At 38.3% G+C, this 17,441-nt stretch overlaps 2 protein-coding genes and 1 pseudogene across 2 annotated transcripts; all 3 read left to right on the top strand.

Annotated features, from left to right (window-relative positions):
- Window positions 1-3,600: 3,600 nt before the first annotated feature.
- On the top strand, window positions 3,601-4,612 carry LOC113097346 (trace amine-associated receptor 1-like; annotated as a pseudogene).
- Window positions 4,613-8,622: 4,010 nt separating this feature from the next.
- On the top strand, window positions 8,623-9,633 carry LOC113097348 (trace amine-associated receptor 1-like). The gene has a single exon (XM_026262601.1). The coding sequence runs from the start codon at window positions 8,623-8,625 to the stop codon at window positions 9,631-9,633; it is 1,011 nt and encodes a 336-aa protein (XP_026118386.1).
- Window positions 9,634-15,952: 6,319 nt separating this feature from the next.
- Window positions 15,953-17,089, top strand: LOC113097345 (trace amine-associated receptor 1-like). The gene has a single exon (XM_026262598.1). It carries the CDS (start codon window positions 16,079-16,081, stop codon window positions 17,087-17,089), a length of 1,011 nt encoding a protein of 336 aa, XP_026118383.1. The 5' UTR covers window positions 15,953-16,078.
- The last annotated feature ends 352 nt before the right edge of the window (window positions 17,090-17,441 follow it).

A 17,441-nucleotide genomic window follows, 5' to 3' on the forward strand; every position in this document is an offset into this window, starting at 1 on the left:
TTCTGAACCTTACTCCTTATTTTTCTGTATTATTTCATTAACACAATCAGAATGATGCAACTCTAGATGCTCTGAGGGATAAGTCAGAATCAAGTGTGATTCTTTTGAAGTTTAATGAGGACAGGTGTGAATGTGCCGATAAACAACAAGACATATTGCAAACATGTTTATCACAATTAATAAGTCCCTCAGCTCACAAAGATGTTTAGATCAAGTAGACACAAAACTATCAACAGTTATTTCCACAACAGGATTTCTCTAGAGTAAGAAATTACACAGGTATGATATCACCGTTTCACTGGAGGAATCAAAAAGACATTTGATTAGGATTTTAGGCATATACTAATGAAATATGCAAAGGCCTGTATTTCAATGATCTATGAATTAAATCTATAATTTAGCTTTACTATTTCATGCATCAAGTATTATTAACAAAGAAAGTTTTGCATTGTCTCCATCAACACCATAAAAGCATGAAAATAAGTAATAAATAAGCAACCATCATGCCATTGGGCATTTTTGACCATGTTAACCTCTCCACTATATCTCAAACTTACAATACAAATGACTAACTTTTTGTTTTACCAATTTCATATCCGTCAATACACGGAAATATAAAATTTTCACACTTTTACAGCTTGATTGAAAATGACACCTAAAAAAAGATTCTGTGCTGCATTGAAATAAAATATTTTTTGAAGTTGCAAACAAAGATTACTAGAGTGTGTTTTACAAGATTATACTATTTTGGTGTAAGGTCCAGCTGAAATCTGCTAGCTTTAATATCCAGGAAAGATTAAGAAAAAGATTAAGTTTAACATGCATGTTCTGCATCACATCTCTTTTCCACATATCATTCATCTCAATCGATTGCTATGGTTCCATATGTCTTCCGCTTCAGTACCGGAATAAAATCACACCTTCACCATTTCACTCATCATGTTTCCCTAAGCGTGGGTCTGGCTGCCTTTGTTGGATTTTCTATGGTGTTTCTACAACCCTTTTGGGTAGTGAGGAGTTTTATTTAGATAATTTAGCCTGTAAAGTCTGTATCATCCTTCAAACCGTAGCAGCCAGCACCATTTCCTCATTTCTTGCTTTCGGCGTTCCCACAATAATTGCTGTCAGCATTTATCTAAAATGATTTTGGCTAAATATATTAAGAATGACTATCTCTTGTAAATAATGTTCAGTTTTGTAAGCAACTGAGTATTTCAATAGGCCTATGTCAATAAAATCACATGTATATTCTCAACAGTACACAAACATTTGAATCTGACAATTTATTCCTAAAATAAACAGGCTACTTTTTTTTCTTTCAGTATCAAAGACAATGTTACTTCCCAAGATTCCCTGGAGGAACCTAAAACTAAAAATATAAATACAGTGTTCTCAGAAAGCAATCAGCTCTTTCCATTTGTCTCATCTTATACTACTAAACATATTTAAATACTTTTAAATCCATTTTTTTTACTAATGCAATAAATCCAACAAGCATATGAATCATACTGTATGAAAGGCACCCAAAGCACAATTAGGCCTATCAAATTTATGTCTTTGATAAACGATTTCACTCAAAACAATTGTGTCTTTATTTACTCACCTTGCATCTTTACTGTATGCTGTTTTTTGTTTTTAAACACAGGGTGAAGGGATTGAGGTTGCATGCAGTTGAATCATTTTCTCTAAGCATTAAACACTATAGTTTTGTGGAGATCTTTTTCTTAGAAAAACCACTCAATAAATGTCATTGACAGTCAGGTGTCTCACTACCAGTGGGAAAAAATGGACAGAATGTATAGGGTTCAGGGGTTGAGAGAGGCCCAGAATGATGTTCTCCTGGGGGCCCAAAAAACTCTTTTTGAAAGGGACCCTATAGCAAAATCAGTGCAAGTGGCCCAGAATTCAGTGACACCACTGTTGACAGTGATATTAATAGTGTCACTAACATTAGCTATGTTATTTATTTAATTACTAAGCTTAACATTCTCAGCATCTTTGCTATTATTAAAATCACGTAGCTTGTTAGTAGGGACCTTATCATTGAATAAGTAAAACGGTGGTGTGTTTGAAACGGTGCAGCATTTTATTTTTCTTGAAAACATTCTGTGTGTAGCCTACAGTATTTTCTATTGGATGTTTCATAACATCAGTGTTTGATTTGGGACTGAAAGTTTTGAATCGGTTCCTTTAAAACAGTATGAATCATGGTATGAAAAATGAAAGCTTATCAGTTTGTGTTTCAGTTGATAGTAGATTGAGTGGATTCAGTGCAAATGAAAAAGCAAATTGTTTTTGAACCAGAGCTTTGGAGTGCGTACAAACTGCTGAAGTCACATCATTTAAGTACAAATCTAATGTTTCTAAATGTTTTGAAATTTCAATGATTTTCAATGACGATCCCTGCAAACCCATGAATCACACATCTTTAAACATGTGTACTGGATATAGTTTTTACTTGATCTCGGATCAGTTTTATAAAATTGTATAATTTATTATAAGATATTTGTATAATTAAAAGGCATACTAGTAAATAATAGCTTGTTTAGCTGAGCTATATGTAGCAGTCATGGCCTAATGGTTAGAGTGTTGGACTTATAACCTGAAGGTTGTGGGTTCAAGTCTCAGGTCCATCGGGAATTGTCAGTGGGGAGAGTAAATAACCACTGCCCTCTTCCACCTTCAATACAATGACTTAAGTGAGACCCTTGATCAAGGCACCCAACTGCTCCCTGTGTGTTGCAGTGACATGGCTTTACTGCTCTATGTGTGTGTGTGTGTGTGTTCACTACTCTGTGTACGTGCACTTGGATGGGTTAAAAGTTGAGTACAAATTCTGAGTATGGGTCAACATACTTGGACACACATCAATTCACTTTCTATTTATTGACACTTATTATTTAATGACATTAGATTATTAGTTAATTCCATTTCTGTCATGAAGGATTAATGTATTTGGTCTTTGCGGAATAGATCTGGTACACTGCTGCTGTGGCAGAGCAAGTACCGAGACTAGCTACTGCTAGTACATTCGCAACATGCTGCTGTGAGCATGTAAGAAATATTGCTGCTGCACATATAAAATACATGAAATCAAACCATAGCATACATTAAACACGTCGTAGCGGATATATGCAGGTGAAGCTGGGGGAGGTGGAGGGTTTATATACATATACAGTATAGATATATGTAATTTTATTTCATTATTAAGTTATTTATTTAAAGTGTCCCATTCTAGGAATTTACGCTCTGCATTTAACCCATCTAAGTGTGCACGCACAGCAGTAAGTAGTGAACAAACACACACACAGTGATCACACACATTGAGCTGTGTGCAAAGGGATGCCTAATGCTATTTCATGTATTTTGACTTATTTACACTGCTAATCATGGAGAAAAGGCCATCCTATTGGTGTAAGGATTCAAAAGAGGAGGACTATTGGGAGTTTCTATTACTATAAATCTGGGCTCTCTGATGAAGAGTGTGCCTTTGCCACTTGAAAAAAAAAGGTAAGGCTCTGGATGGTTAATATTTATAATATTAATATTAATATAATATTTTTTTTCTTTTTTACAGAACAGTGAATCTGAATTGCGTAAATGGATGCCCGGGTCAACATCAGCCAAATAGCTGTCTGGGAAAAGCATTTTCTCTGTTATGAGTTTAGTAACAGGTCTTGTCAGAAGTTTGTCTATCCTTTGGAAACTCGAATATTACTCTACATCCTTTTCAGTGTCTCTTCAATTGTCACAATCATAGGAAACCTGCTTGTGATCATAACAGTCATTCATTTCAAGCAGCTTCACACAGCAACTAACTACCTCATCCTATCTCTGGCCGTGGCCGATCTGCTTGTAGGAGGAGTTGTGATGCCTCCCAGCATGCTGCGCTCCATCGAGACGTGCTGGTATCTGGGAGATTTGTTCTGTAAAATACACAGCAGTCTTGATGTAACATTGTGCACTGCATCAATATTAAATCTATGTATAATTTCTTTAGACAGATATTATGCTATATGTCACCCCTTTCAATATCATAGTAAAATGACATCACTGCACCACACTAGTTATGATTATTATCTGCTGGACTGTTTCAGCTGCACTGGGGTTTGGCATGATCTTCATGGAGCTCAATATTCTTGGCATTGAGGATTACTACTATGAAAACATTGACTGTGATGGAGGCTGCTTTGTGTTTCAGAGTAAAGCTGGAGCTCCTATATTCTCACTGATCTGTTTTTATGGTCCTACTTTTGTGATGCTCTGTGTGTACCTCAAGATCTTACACGCAGCTCAACGGCAGGTTCAGGCCATCCAGAGCATGAATTCTGAATTTAAAAAAGAGGGGAAAGCCACTAAGACTTTAGCCATCGTCATTGGGGTGTTTCTGACCTTCTGGATACCCTTTTTCATTTGTAATCTTATCGATCCCTTTACCGGTTACTCTGTACCGCCACTGTTGTTTGACTTGCTCCTGTGGGTTGGATATTATAATTCCACCTGTAATCCCATAGTGTACGCCTTCTTTTACAGCTGGTTCAGACATGCTTTCAGAGTCATTCTATCCAAAAGAGTATTTCAGAGTAATTCTTCAAGGACAATACTGTTGTAATAAGGAAACAGATCATATGCAAATGCATTTCTCAATGTTTTCTGATTGGGACATATTTAAGCTTATCTTTTCTTATTATTCTATTTTGTTTGTTATTTCATAAATAAACCTTCACACTCTTCATACTCGAAATGCAAACCTAATCTTTCTTTAAAGACTTGTGTGTATGTGATTTAAGTGCCTGCATATATGAGTGCTGTATGTCTTGACATTCAGGGCTCTTCTGAGTCCACCAGTGTTGATGTTTGCCCCCTCATGGATCCCTATGAATTAAATTCTAATAAAGTTTAGCTGAGTGTGCATATTCAGTGCTAGAAGATGACTTACAATCAAATTAATTCATTTTTAAAGGACCGTTTAATTTTATATAATTTTTTATCTATAACAACAAATTCAAGATGTCTGAAGTGCCAAGTAAATATTTCAGGATATTAGGTTAAAATGATTTTTCTGAGTAATATTCAAAACACTTGTACAAAACAGCACTATCTAAAACTAAATTATATCATTTTTGCAAAGATATTTTTTACAATTTACAATTTTACTTACCGCTTGTTAAACATTAATTTTATGGGTGTTTGTTTGATTTGTGCCACTATATATCCACCATAATTGATGATGTGCACTAAACAAATGTATGATGACACCTTTTATGCACATGTGAAGTCTATAGAAAGAAAATAGCGTTTATTGTTTATAATACACTGCAACAATTATATTACACAATTTTCTTTGCTGATTGTCAAAAGGCTAAAATTGACTGAAATGTATATTCAAAGGGAATGACGATGTAGGCCTAGAATTAACTTCATGTTAGCTTGCTAATTGTACCCAAGAGTATGATCTGTTTAAGTTCATGTCATACTAGCAATAAACTATGCTTAACCACAAGTCGAGAGCTGTAGTTCTAACCATGTGAAGTTGCGTTCACACTTCCAGCTATACGTAGCAACAAAATGACACAATCCCATTCATTGAAACAGAGAGCTTTCAGGCAATGCGAGTGTCACTGACCATTGGTGACAGGATGTAGACGTGTCCAGTGAAGCAACAAAATTGAGATATCTTGAACTTTAAGCAAATGAAGAGCGAATTTTGGGAGTGAAAACCAATAGAATTGAAGTCAGTGGAATGCATGTGATCCTTCATCACATTCTACAGTGGAGTGTAGATGGAAAAGTTAATTTTAGCAGTCAGCAACTTCTGTACAATTTATTATGTCTCTGTGTACATACGGTGATACTGTGCTGACTCCGAGCCTGTATTTTTCTTAAATCCAGAAAGACCGGTGCTTAAGCTCTGGCCACAGATATATAACAATGATGGCAAAGAGCACCCACTGATCTTGTTAATCTTTATTATTGAGCATTATATGCATTGATTCCATTTATACTTGTTTGTTTGGCAAGTGGCAAGAAAACTGTGGCAAGGAAACTGATTTATTGTACAACATGGAGGAACATCCGTGAATGTCATTAGCAAATGTTATTAGACAACCAGTAGTGGGAACACCCACCAGCGACCTGACTGACATGCAGCGAAAAAGTCCCTAGTTTGAACATAGATTAGATTAGTGATGTTGCTTGCAAATGTTTGTTGAAACTAGGGAAACACCGGACCTTTGACTTGTCTACTGAAAATTTATATATATATATATATATATATATATATATATATATATATATATATATATATATATATATATACAGTATTGTTCAAAATAATAGCAGTACAATGTGACTAACCAGAATAATCAAGGTTTTTAGTATATTTTTTATTGCTACGTGGCAAACAAGTTACCAGTAGGTTCAGTAGATTGTCAGAAAACAAACAAGACCCAGCATTCATGATATGCACGCTCTTAAGGCTGTGCAATTGGGCAATTAGTTGAAAGGGGTGTGTTCAAAAAAATAGCAGTGTCTACCTTTGACTGTACAAACTCAAAACTATTTTGTACAAACATTTTTTTTTTCTGGGATTTAGCAATCCTGTGAATCACTAAACTAATATTTAGTTGTATGACCACAGTTTTTTAAAACTGCTTGACATCTGTGTGGCATGGAGTCAACCAACTTGTGGCACCTCTCAGCTGTTATTCCACTCCATGATTCTTTAACAACATTCCACAATTCATTCACATTTCTTGGTTTTGCTTCAGAAACAGCATTTTTGATATCACCCCACAAGTTCTCAATTGGATTAAGGTCTGGAGATTGGGCTGGCCACTCCATAACATTAATTTTGTTGGTTTGGAACCAAGACTTTGCCCGTTTACTAGTGTGTTTTGGGTCATTGTCTTGTTGAAACAACCATTTCAAGGGCATGTCCTCTTCAGCATAGGGCAACATGACCTCTTCAAGTATTTTAACATATGCAAACTGATCCATGATCCCTGGTATGCGATAAATAGGCCCAACACCATAGTAGGAGAAACATGCCCATATCATGATGCTTGCACCTCCATGCTTCACTGTCTTCACTGTGTACTGTGGCTTGAATTCAGAGTTTGGGGGTCGTCTCACAAACTGCCTGTGGCCCTTGGACCCAAAAAGAACAATTTTACTCTCATCAGTCCACAAAATGTTCCTCCATTTCTCTTTAGGCCAGTTGATGTGTTCTTTGGCTAATTGTAACTTCTTCTGCACATGCCTTTTTTTTAACAGAGGGACTTTGCGGGGGATTCTTGAAAATAGATTAGCTTCACACAGACGTCTTCTAACTGTCACAGTACTTACAGGTAACTCCAGACTGTCTTTGATCATCCTGGAGGTGATCATTGGCTGAGCCTTTGCCATTCTGGTTATTCTTCTATCCATTTTGATGGTTGTCTTCCGTTTCCTTCCACGTCTCTCTGGTTTTGTTCTCCATTTTAAGGCATTGGAGATCATTTTAGCTGAACAGCCTATCATTTTTTGCACCTCTTTATAGGTTTTCCCCTCTCTAATCAACTTTTTAATCAAAGTACGCTGTTCTTCTGAACAATGTCTTGAACGACCCATTTTCCTCAGCTTTCAAATGCATGTTCAACAAGTGTTGGCTTCATCCTTAAATAGGGGCCACCTGATTCACACCTGTTTCTTCACAAAATTGATGACCTCAGTGATTGAATGCCACACTGCTATTTTTTTGAACACACCCCTTTCAACTATATATATATTATAACTAGATCTGTCTAGTTTATTTTTTACTAGATTTTGTAATTTTAATATAACTTTTAGCTGGCTATCTGCACATTTGTTGAATGTTGGCATAAATGCAACACAGTAATAGAATCTGAGTGTGTTGAATTTACAACATGTCATTTCATCCACCTCTCCCTGAAGAAATAATACTGAGTGATCAGTCAACTGGGAGAAGAATAGGGTTAACATTATAGTCACCCAAGGTGCAATCAATTTTCTGAGAGCTTTCCTGTGACTTCCATCTGATTGCGGCAGATTCATTTAGGTGCTATAACTGCATTCATGCCATGTTGAATTGCTATAAATTTGAAACCACAACATGTGACGTATTACTCTGAGCGTCCTCAGTCCTCAGATTCTGAATTTTTTCAGTGGCACCATCAACTTCCCATCACACACTAACAACATGAATTGAGGTGGAAATATGACAGAATCACAGATTAATTAAATTATTTTGTGGGTCAAATTAAATAAGGTGGTGGCCAGTTTTGGTACTTGGGCCTTGTGTTTGACACCGTTGTAGACTGATGAGAACACTAAGTTTCCTTGGAAACTCAGATGTGGTGTGATTTGACAGGAGGGAGGTTGTTATAAAACTCTTGTGCTATAAATGTGTGCTCTCTGCTTCTTGAGGCAGCCTTTTTTTCACCGTAGAAAGAAAGGTAAGAACATGGATGGAGAGAATTTGATGTACTGTGTTGTATTTAAAATAATCCAATCATCAAGCTTTTAACATGCAATTCTTTGAAAGATATGCATACACCTAACTGCAGGCTGAAGTTAACTTCACTTCCTTGTTTTAAGCAGGGAAGCTCCAGAATTGTGTAAATGGAAATCCGAATCAACATCAGTCAAACTGAAATCTGGGAAAAGCCTTTTCTCTGTCATGAGTTTAGTAACAGGTCTTGTCAGAAGTTTGTCTATCCTTTAGAAACTCGAATATTACTCTACATCCTTTTGAGTGTCTCTTCAATTGTCACAATCATAGGAAACCTGCTTGTGATCATAACAGTCATTCATTTCAAGCAGCTTCACACAGCAACTAACTACCTCATCCTATCTCTGGCCGTGGCCGATCTGCTTGTAGGAGGAGTTGTGATGCCTCCCAGCATGCTGCGCTCCATCGAGACGTGCTGGTATCTGGGAGATTTGTTCTGTAAAATACACAGCAGTCTTGATGTAACATTGAGTACCGCATCAATTTTAAACCTCTGTATTATTTCTTTAGACAGATATTATGCTATATGTCACCCCTTTCAATATCATAGTAAAATGACATCACTGGCCACACTAGTTATGATTATTATCTGCTGGAGTGTTTCAGCTGCTCTGGGGTTTGGCATGATCTTCATGGAGCTTAATATTCTTGGTGTTGAGGATTTTTACTACGAGAACATTAAATGTGATGGCGGATGTACACTGTTTCAGAGTAAAGCTGGAGCTCCTATATTCTCACTAATCTGTTTTTATGGTCCTGCTTTTGTGATGCTCTGTGTGTACCTCAAGATCTTACATGCAGCTCAACGGCAGGTTCAGGCCATCCAGAGCGTGAATTCTGAATTTAAAAAAGAGGGGAAAGCCACTAAGACTTTAGCCATCGTCATTGGGGTGTTTCTGACCTTCTGGATACCTTTTTTCCTTTGCCTTCTTATCGATCCATACATTGGTTACTCTGTACCACCACTGCTGTTTGATTTATTTTATTGGGTTGGATATTATAATTCCACCTGTAATCCCTTAGTCTATGCCTTCTTTTACAGCTGGTTCAGACATGCTTTCAGAATCATTCTATCCAAAGCAATATTTCAGACAAATTCTTCAAGAACAATACTGTTGTAACCTTGAAACTAATTATTATTATTATTTTTTATTTATTATTTTCTGTTTGGAACATATTGCAGTGTATCTATTTTCTTGTATTTTGTGTTCCATTTCTTAACTAAACCTTCATATTAGTGCAAAAGAAATCATTGAAAGAAAATGTTTTAAGAATCTTGTATGTGCTATACATGCCTATATGTGCTGTATGTCCTTCAGAGTCCATCAGTGTTGATCTTTGCCCCTCTCATGGATCCCTATTAATTACATTTTAATAAAGTGTATGAAAACTGCACAGTCAATACTAGCATTTCTATCCTCTTCACAAACATGCTTTCAGTGTAAACCTACAACATACATGCAGACAAGATACAATTATTGGATGGTGTTGGCACATGCCTTTGGTGTGAGAGACCCGGGTTCAAATCCACTGTGAGGCACCAATGTGTCCCTGAGCAAGACATTAACCCCTAGTTGCTCCAGAGGCATGCGACCTCTGACATATAAAGCAATTGTAAGTCGCTTTGGATAAAAGTGTCAGCTAAAGGAATTCAATTTAAATGTATTTTAACCTAAGATATAATTTTGTGCGTCTGTACTTTTTATTTCCATTTTTAAATTCAACATGTCTGACAAAAATGCTGAAGCATTTCAGAAACTTTCTTAAAAGTATTTTAATTAAAATCATAATTTGAAAAGTTCAATAAATACAAAAATATATATTAAGTGTTTTGCATGCCAATCAGTGACAAAATGACCAGTCAAATCAACTTTGTGACTTTAGTGTTGCTTACAAGCGCAAACTCCAGAGAGATGCTTCAGCTGATGCATGTAGCAAAATTAAATATTTATTTTAGTAAGCAAACATTTATTTTTGCATATTTGAACTGACTTTGTCATGAGTTGCTTGTCAATGACAACATGTTTGAGATGACCAATCAAATTAAAGTGGCCAGGCTTTACTGCTCCAGACCAATGCTTCAAGGGGTCATGATATGAGAGAATTGAATTTGGCTTGATCTTTTGATTGATCTTTGGCTTGATCTTTTGACATATAAGATCTGTACCATTAAAAATAATTCTTCTTCATGGGTAAATGGCTTGGTGCCCATGTCCTTGATGCATTTGTGTCAGGACCTCTCCCCGCAGGACAGATGGAAGAACCAACTGGAAGATCTCTTCGCCCCCATCTGGACAGAATATTCGACAATGCAAAGTCCCTTCACTTTCCAACAACGATTCCAACACTTTCCAACAGCTTTGAAAACCCCTCCACAAAACGGCGGTAGTAGCTGGCGAAACCCAAGAATGCGCGTAATTCTGACACTTACTTGCTGGGCGTTGCCATTCAGCTACAGCCCCAATCTCCCGAGGATCAGTAGAAACTCCCTGTGCAGAGATCACATGTCCCAAATATCTCACTTCACGTTGAAAAAATGCACACTTTCCCAATTTGGCTTTCAGCCTCTCACGTTCCAGTCGGCTTAAGACAACTTTGAATCGCTCTAGATGCTGTCCCACTGAGGAAGAAAACACTATGATATCATCGAGATAAAGTAGTAATGATCTGCACTGCTGATCCCCAAATACCCATTCCATTAACTGCTAGAAGGTCCTCGGGGCATAACAAAGCCCAAAAGGCCTTCGATTCCACTCAAACAACCCAAAAGGAGTGCAAAAAGCAGTCTTAGGCCTATCTTTCTCAGTGACGGGGACCTGATTGTATCCACTAGCCAAGTCAATCAATCAATCAATCACCTTTATTTATATAGTGCTTTAAACAAAATACATTGCGCCAAAGCACTGAACAACATTCATTTGGAAAACAGTGTCTCAATAATGCAAAATGATAGTTAAAGGCAGTTCATCATTGAATTCAGTTATGTCATCTCTGTTCAGTTGAAATAGTGTCTGTTTTAATTTGCAATCAAGTCAATGATATAGCTGTAGATGAAGTGACCCCAACTAAGCAAGCCAGAGGCGACAGCGGCAAGGAACCGAAACTCCATCGGTGACAGAATGGAGAAAAAAAACCTTGGGAGAAACCAGGCTCAGTTGGGGGGCCAGTTCTCCTCTGACCAGATGAAACCAGTAGTTCAATTCCAGGCTGCAGCAGAGTCAGATTGTGCAGAAGAATCATCTGTTTCCTGTGGTCTTGTCCTGGTGCTCCTCTGAGACAAGGTCTTTACAGGGCATCTGTATCTGGGGCTCTAGTTGTCCTGGTCTCCGCTGTCTTTCAGGGCAGTAGAGGTCCTCTCTAGGTGCTGATCCACCATCTGGTCTGGATACGTACTGGATCCGGGTGACTGCAGTGACCATCTGATCTGGATACAGACTGGATCTGGTGGCCACGGTGACCTCGGAACAAGAGAGAAACAGACAAATATTAGCGTAGATGCCATTCTTCTAATGATGTAGAAAGTACGGTGTTATGTGAAGTGTTCCGGTTCCAGTTTACCTAATTAATGCAGCCTAAAAATCCTTTAACGGATTTGGATATTAAAAGCATATTAGTATGTTATGTGTATGCCAGGTTAAAGAGATAGGTCTTTAATCTAGATTTAAACTGCAAGAGTGTGTCTGCCTCCCGAACAAAGTTAGGTAGGTTATTCCAGAGTTTAGGCGCCAAATAGGAAAAGGATCTGCCGCCCGCAGTTGATTTTGATATTCTAGGTATTATCAAATTGCCTGAGTTTTGAGAACGTAGCGGACGTAGAGGAGTATAATGTAAAAGGAGCTCATTCAAATACTGAGGTGCTAAACCATTCAGGGCTTTATAAGTAATAAGCAATATTTTAAAATCTATACGATGTTTGATAGGGAGCCAGTGCAGTGTGGACAGGACCGGGCTAATATGGTCATACTTCCTGGTTCTAATAAGAACTCTTGCTGCTGCATTTTGGACTAGCTGTAGTTTGTTTACCAAGCGTGCAGAACAACCACCCAATAAAGCATTACAATAGTCTAACCTTGAAGTCATAAATGCATGGATTAACATTTCTGCATTTGACATTGAGAGCATAGGCCGTAATTTAGATATATTTTTGAGATGGAAAAATGCAGTTTTACAAATGCTAGAAACGTGGCTTTCTAAGGAAAGATTGCGATCAAGTAGCACACCTAGGTTCCTAACTGATGACGAAGAATTGACAGAGCAACCATCAAGTCTTAGACAGTGTTCTAGGTTAAGTCCATAGTGGAAAGCCAACAGGCCCCCGTCAAGGAGTCCAATGATTAATCAATGCTTGGCAAAGGGAAGGCGTCTTTCCTCGTCTTTGCATTTAACTGGCGGTAGTCCAAGCACATACGCAAACCACCTTCTTTCTTTTTAACAAGAACAATAGGGGAAGCATAGGGGCTACAGTATTCCCTTATAATGCTGACCTCCAAAAACTAATTAATGTGAGACTTTACCATCTCATTCTCCAATGGTGGAATCTTCCGGCACCGCTTCCGAACAGGAACAGAATCCAGCCGAGGGATGTCATGAGAAATCAAATGGGTACATCCTAAATCATTCTCATTGGATGAAAACACAGACTAGAACTTGCATAGAAGGGCTCTCACCTGGCCCTGTTCCAGTTCTGGCAAAACAGAAAAATCTACTGCATCAATCTGTTCCTGTACTGCAGGGGCCACCGTCATGGCTTGGGAACTTACTGTAGCTGCAACAGGCTTAACTTCAGTTATCCCAGCAGGCAGACTTACTACACAGACACTATTTAGCATTCCCAAAACAGTGTTATAATGCAACATAACATCAGCAGTTCTCACATTTACCACCGGTAAGTAGGCAGGGCCTCTTATAACCTGCACAAGCGCCGGAGAAGCCAACAAGCCAGCTTTACCCAGAATCTGGGGGCTGCAAGTCAACAAAATTTTGAGTCAACTTATTTAACTGCTGTGATCTCATCATTTGCCTCAACTCACCCTATTCAGATTGATGGGGAAATCTATCAACACACGACTCACCTTGCACACCATACTGAATCCCATGGGCAGATGGAACAGAATGACTTCGCCCCCTCGTACTCCCCAACATGCCCTCCCTTTCCCATCTAAGAGCTTCACTCTGAACCTCTAACAACGTTAATGTGGGCTGATGACGTATTAACTGTTTTAACTCGGCGAAAGGTGAGGTCACAAACATGTTCAATAAACTGATCACGTTCCAAGATTTGAGAATTTGGCATAGCATAAGGTTATTGCTGCTTACGTTCCAGCAGGCCCATCAGGGCGAGAGAAAACAGCAAAGTCTCACCCTCCTGTTGCTTCCTAGAAAAAAAATGCCTTCTGCAATGACACTTTGAGCAACCATACAATTCCCATAACACAGCAATTATTTTATCTGGATCACCCCGCTCAATCTCTGAATGATACATAATCTCTTCCTTTGCCTCCCCCTCCAAATGGTCAACCAAAAAGAAAGCCTTATCGGAAACCGACAGGTGGCAGGCCTGCATACAAACTCGGGCCTCTTCAACCCACTCGTCAATACTCAGACCAACCCTGCCATAAAATTTTTGACATTTCCTGTCTTGAGGAACAAAGACAAATCTTATTGGCAGGACAGCCGGTGCGTTACTTGATTGAGAGGGGAGGGCAACAGAAGGACCAGGAACAACAATAGGAGGTGTGTCACTAGGGCCAGGTAGTGCAGGGAAACATTCCTGAGGCAACCTCTCATTCTCTGCCCGCAACTGAGCTACTACTTCCCTCAATTCCTGCAATTCTTTCTCCATAATTCTGACAGCAATAACTTACTAACAAGATTAAATAGACCCACAATGAAAATCTGAATCCACCGGACGTACGCTGCTGTCTTGCTGGACTAAAAAAAAAAAATATATATATATGAGAAAAAAAACAACCACCGATACCCGCGCCCTTACCGAACACAGAGACCCTGCCAACTATGCCAGAATGTAGCGTAGCTATTGAGGAGTAAATGGCACTATGAATACTAAACAAGAATTTATTTAATGCTGACTACGCCACCCCTTTCAAGTAAGGGGAAATAAACACTGACACACAGGTTCGTTACCATGGAGGGCAGAGATATGGGCATCGCAATACAAAACGTTTATTAAGTTCACAATAATCAGATAAGACACTTTAAAATGGCCAGACTAAGATATAACTCAATGGGTTAAACAACTACAACTCAGTACACCACATACATGACTATAATGACTAAGGCTTAACTGTTGCAGGGTAGGCCAGCTGTAGAGTGATTATTCTTGACCCACGCGCGCACACACACACACACACACACGAGTCAAGTCACCTTTATTTATATAGCGCTTTAAACAAAATACATTGCGTCAAAGCAACTGAACAACATTCAAGAAAACAGTGTGTCAATAATGCAAAATGATAGTTAAAGGCAGTTCATCATTGAATTCAGTGATGTCATCTCTGTTCAGTTAAATAGTGTCTGTGCATTTATTTGCAATCAAGTCAATGATATCACTGTAGATGAAGTGACCCCAACTAAGCAAGCCAGAGGCGACAGCGCAAGGAACCGAAACTCCATCGGTGACAGAATAGAGAAAAAAACTTGGGAGAAACCAGGCTCAGTTGGGGGGCCAGTTCTCCTCTGACCATACAAAACCAGTAGTTCAATTCCAGGCTGCAGCAAAGTCAGATTGTGCAGAAGTATCATCTGTTTCCTGTGGTCTTGTCCTGGTGGTCCTCTGAGACAAATTCTTTACAGGGGATCTGTATCAGTGAGTGATTACACATTCCAATCCACACTTTGTGCTCCAAACGCCACCACCAGGGTACAAGAACTAGCCTCCCTGCTCAGAAGCCTAAAACACAAGAGAAACAATTAATTAAATACACCAAACAAAGTTATACCAGAGCCTGATTGGAGACATGGCACTCTTAAATTACAAATAAACAAGACTCAGATGAAAGACAGTTGTCACTTAATAAATGAAAAAAATACACAAACAGAGAGTTTATAAAAGTACACTACAAAATAAGCTAAATCAAACAGCAAGAAACAAATCAATAAAGAAACCATACAATAAACAAAACAATACACAAACATTATGAAGGAAAGGAGAAGGAAAATTAAATTATTTTGTGGGTCAGATTAAATAAGGTGGGGGGCCAGTTTTGGTACTTGGGCCTTGTGTTTGACACTGTTGTAGACTGATGAGAACACTAGGTTTCCTTGGAAACTCAGATGTGGTGTGATTTTATAGGAGGGAGGTTGTTATAAAACTCTTGTGCTATAAATGTGTGCTCTCTGCTTCTTGAGGCAGCCTTTTTTTCACCGTAGAAAGAAAGGTAAGAACATGGATGGAGAGAATTTGATGTACTGTGTTGTATTTAAAATAATCCAATCATCAAGCTTTTAACATTCAATTCTTTGACAGAGATGCATACACCTAACTGCAGGCTGAAGTTAACTTCACTTCCTTGTTTTAAGCAGGGAAGCTCCAGAATTGTGTAAATGGAAATCCGAATCAACATCAGTCAAACTGAAATCTGGGAAAAGCCTTTTCTCTGTTATGAGTTTAGTAACAGGTCTTGTCAGAAGTTTGTCTATCCTTTGGAAACTCGAATATTACTCTACATCCTTTTGAGTGTCTCTTCAATTGTCACAATCATAGGAAACCTGCTTGTGATCATAACAGTCATTCATTTCAAGCAGCTTCACACAGCAACTAACTACCTCATCCTATCTCTGGCCGTGGCCGATCTGCTTGTAGGAGGAGTTGTGATGCCTCCCAGCATGCTGCGCTCCATCGAGACGTGCTGGTATCTGGGAGATTTGTTCTGTAAAATACACAGCAGTCTTGATGTAACATTGAGTACCGCATCAATTTTAAACCTCTGTATCATTTCTTTAGACAGATATTATGCTATATGTCACCCCTTTCAATATCATAGTAAAATGACATCACTGGCCACACTAGTTATGATTATTATCTGCTGGAGTGTTTCAGCTGCTCTGGGGTTTGGCATGATCTTCATGGAGCTTAATATTCTTGGTGTTGAGGATTTTTACTATGAGAACATTAAATGTGATGGCGGATGTACACTGTTTCAGAGTAAAGCTGGAGCTACTATATTCTCACTTATCTGTTTTTATGGTCCTGCTTTTGTGATGCTCTGTGTGTACCTCAAGATCTTACACGCAGCTCAACGGCAGGTTCAGGCCATCCAGAGCGTGAATTCTGAATTTAAAAAAGAAGGGAAAGCCACTAAGACTTTAGCCATCGTCATTGGGGTGTTTCTGACCTTCTGGATACCTTTTTTCCTTTGCAATCTTATTGATCCATTCATTGGTTACTCTGTACCACCACTGCTGTTTGATTTATTTTATTGGGTTGGATATTATAATTCAACCTGTAATCCCTTAGTCTATGCCTTCTTTTACAGCTGGTTCAGACATGCTTTCAGAATCATTCTATCCAAAGCAATATTTCAGACAAATTCTTCAAGAACAATACTGTTGTAACGATGAAACTAATTATTATTATTGTTATTTTTATGTCTTATTTTCTGTTTGGAACATATTCCAGTGTATCTATTTCATTGTATTTTGTGTTCCATTTCTTAACTAAACCTTCATATTAGTGCAAAATAAATCATTGAAGGAAAATATTTTAAGAATCTTGTATGTGGTATACATGCCTATATGTGCTGTATGTCCTTCAGGGCACTACTGAGTTTACCAGTGTTGATCTTTGCCCCTCTCATGGATCCATATTAATTCAATTTTAATAAAATGTATGAAAACTGCACAGTCAATACTAGCATTTCTATCCTCTCAACAAACATTCTTTCAGTGTAAACCTACAACATACATG

Source organism: Carassius auratus, unplaced genomic scaffold, assembly GCF_003368295.1.
Source record: "Carassius auratus strain Wakin unplaced genomic scaffold, ASM336829v1 scaf_tig00216187, whole genome shotgun sequence".
In the NCBI taxonomy this organism is placed as follows: domain Eukaryota; kingdom Metazoa; phylum Chordata; class Actinopteri; order Cypriniformes; family Cyprinidae; genus Carassius; species Carassius auratus.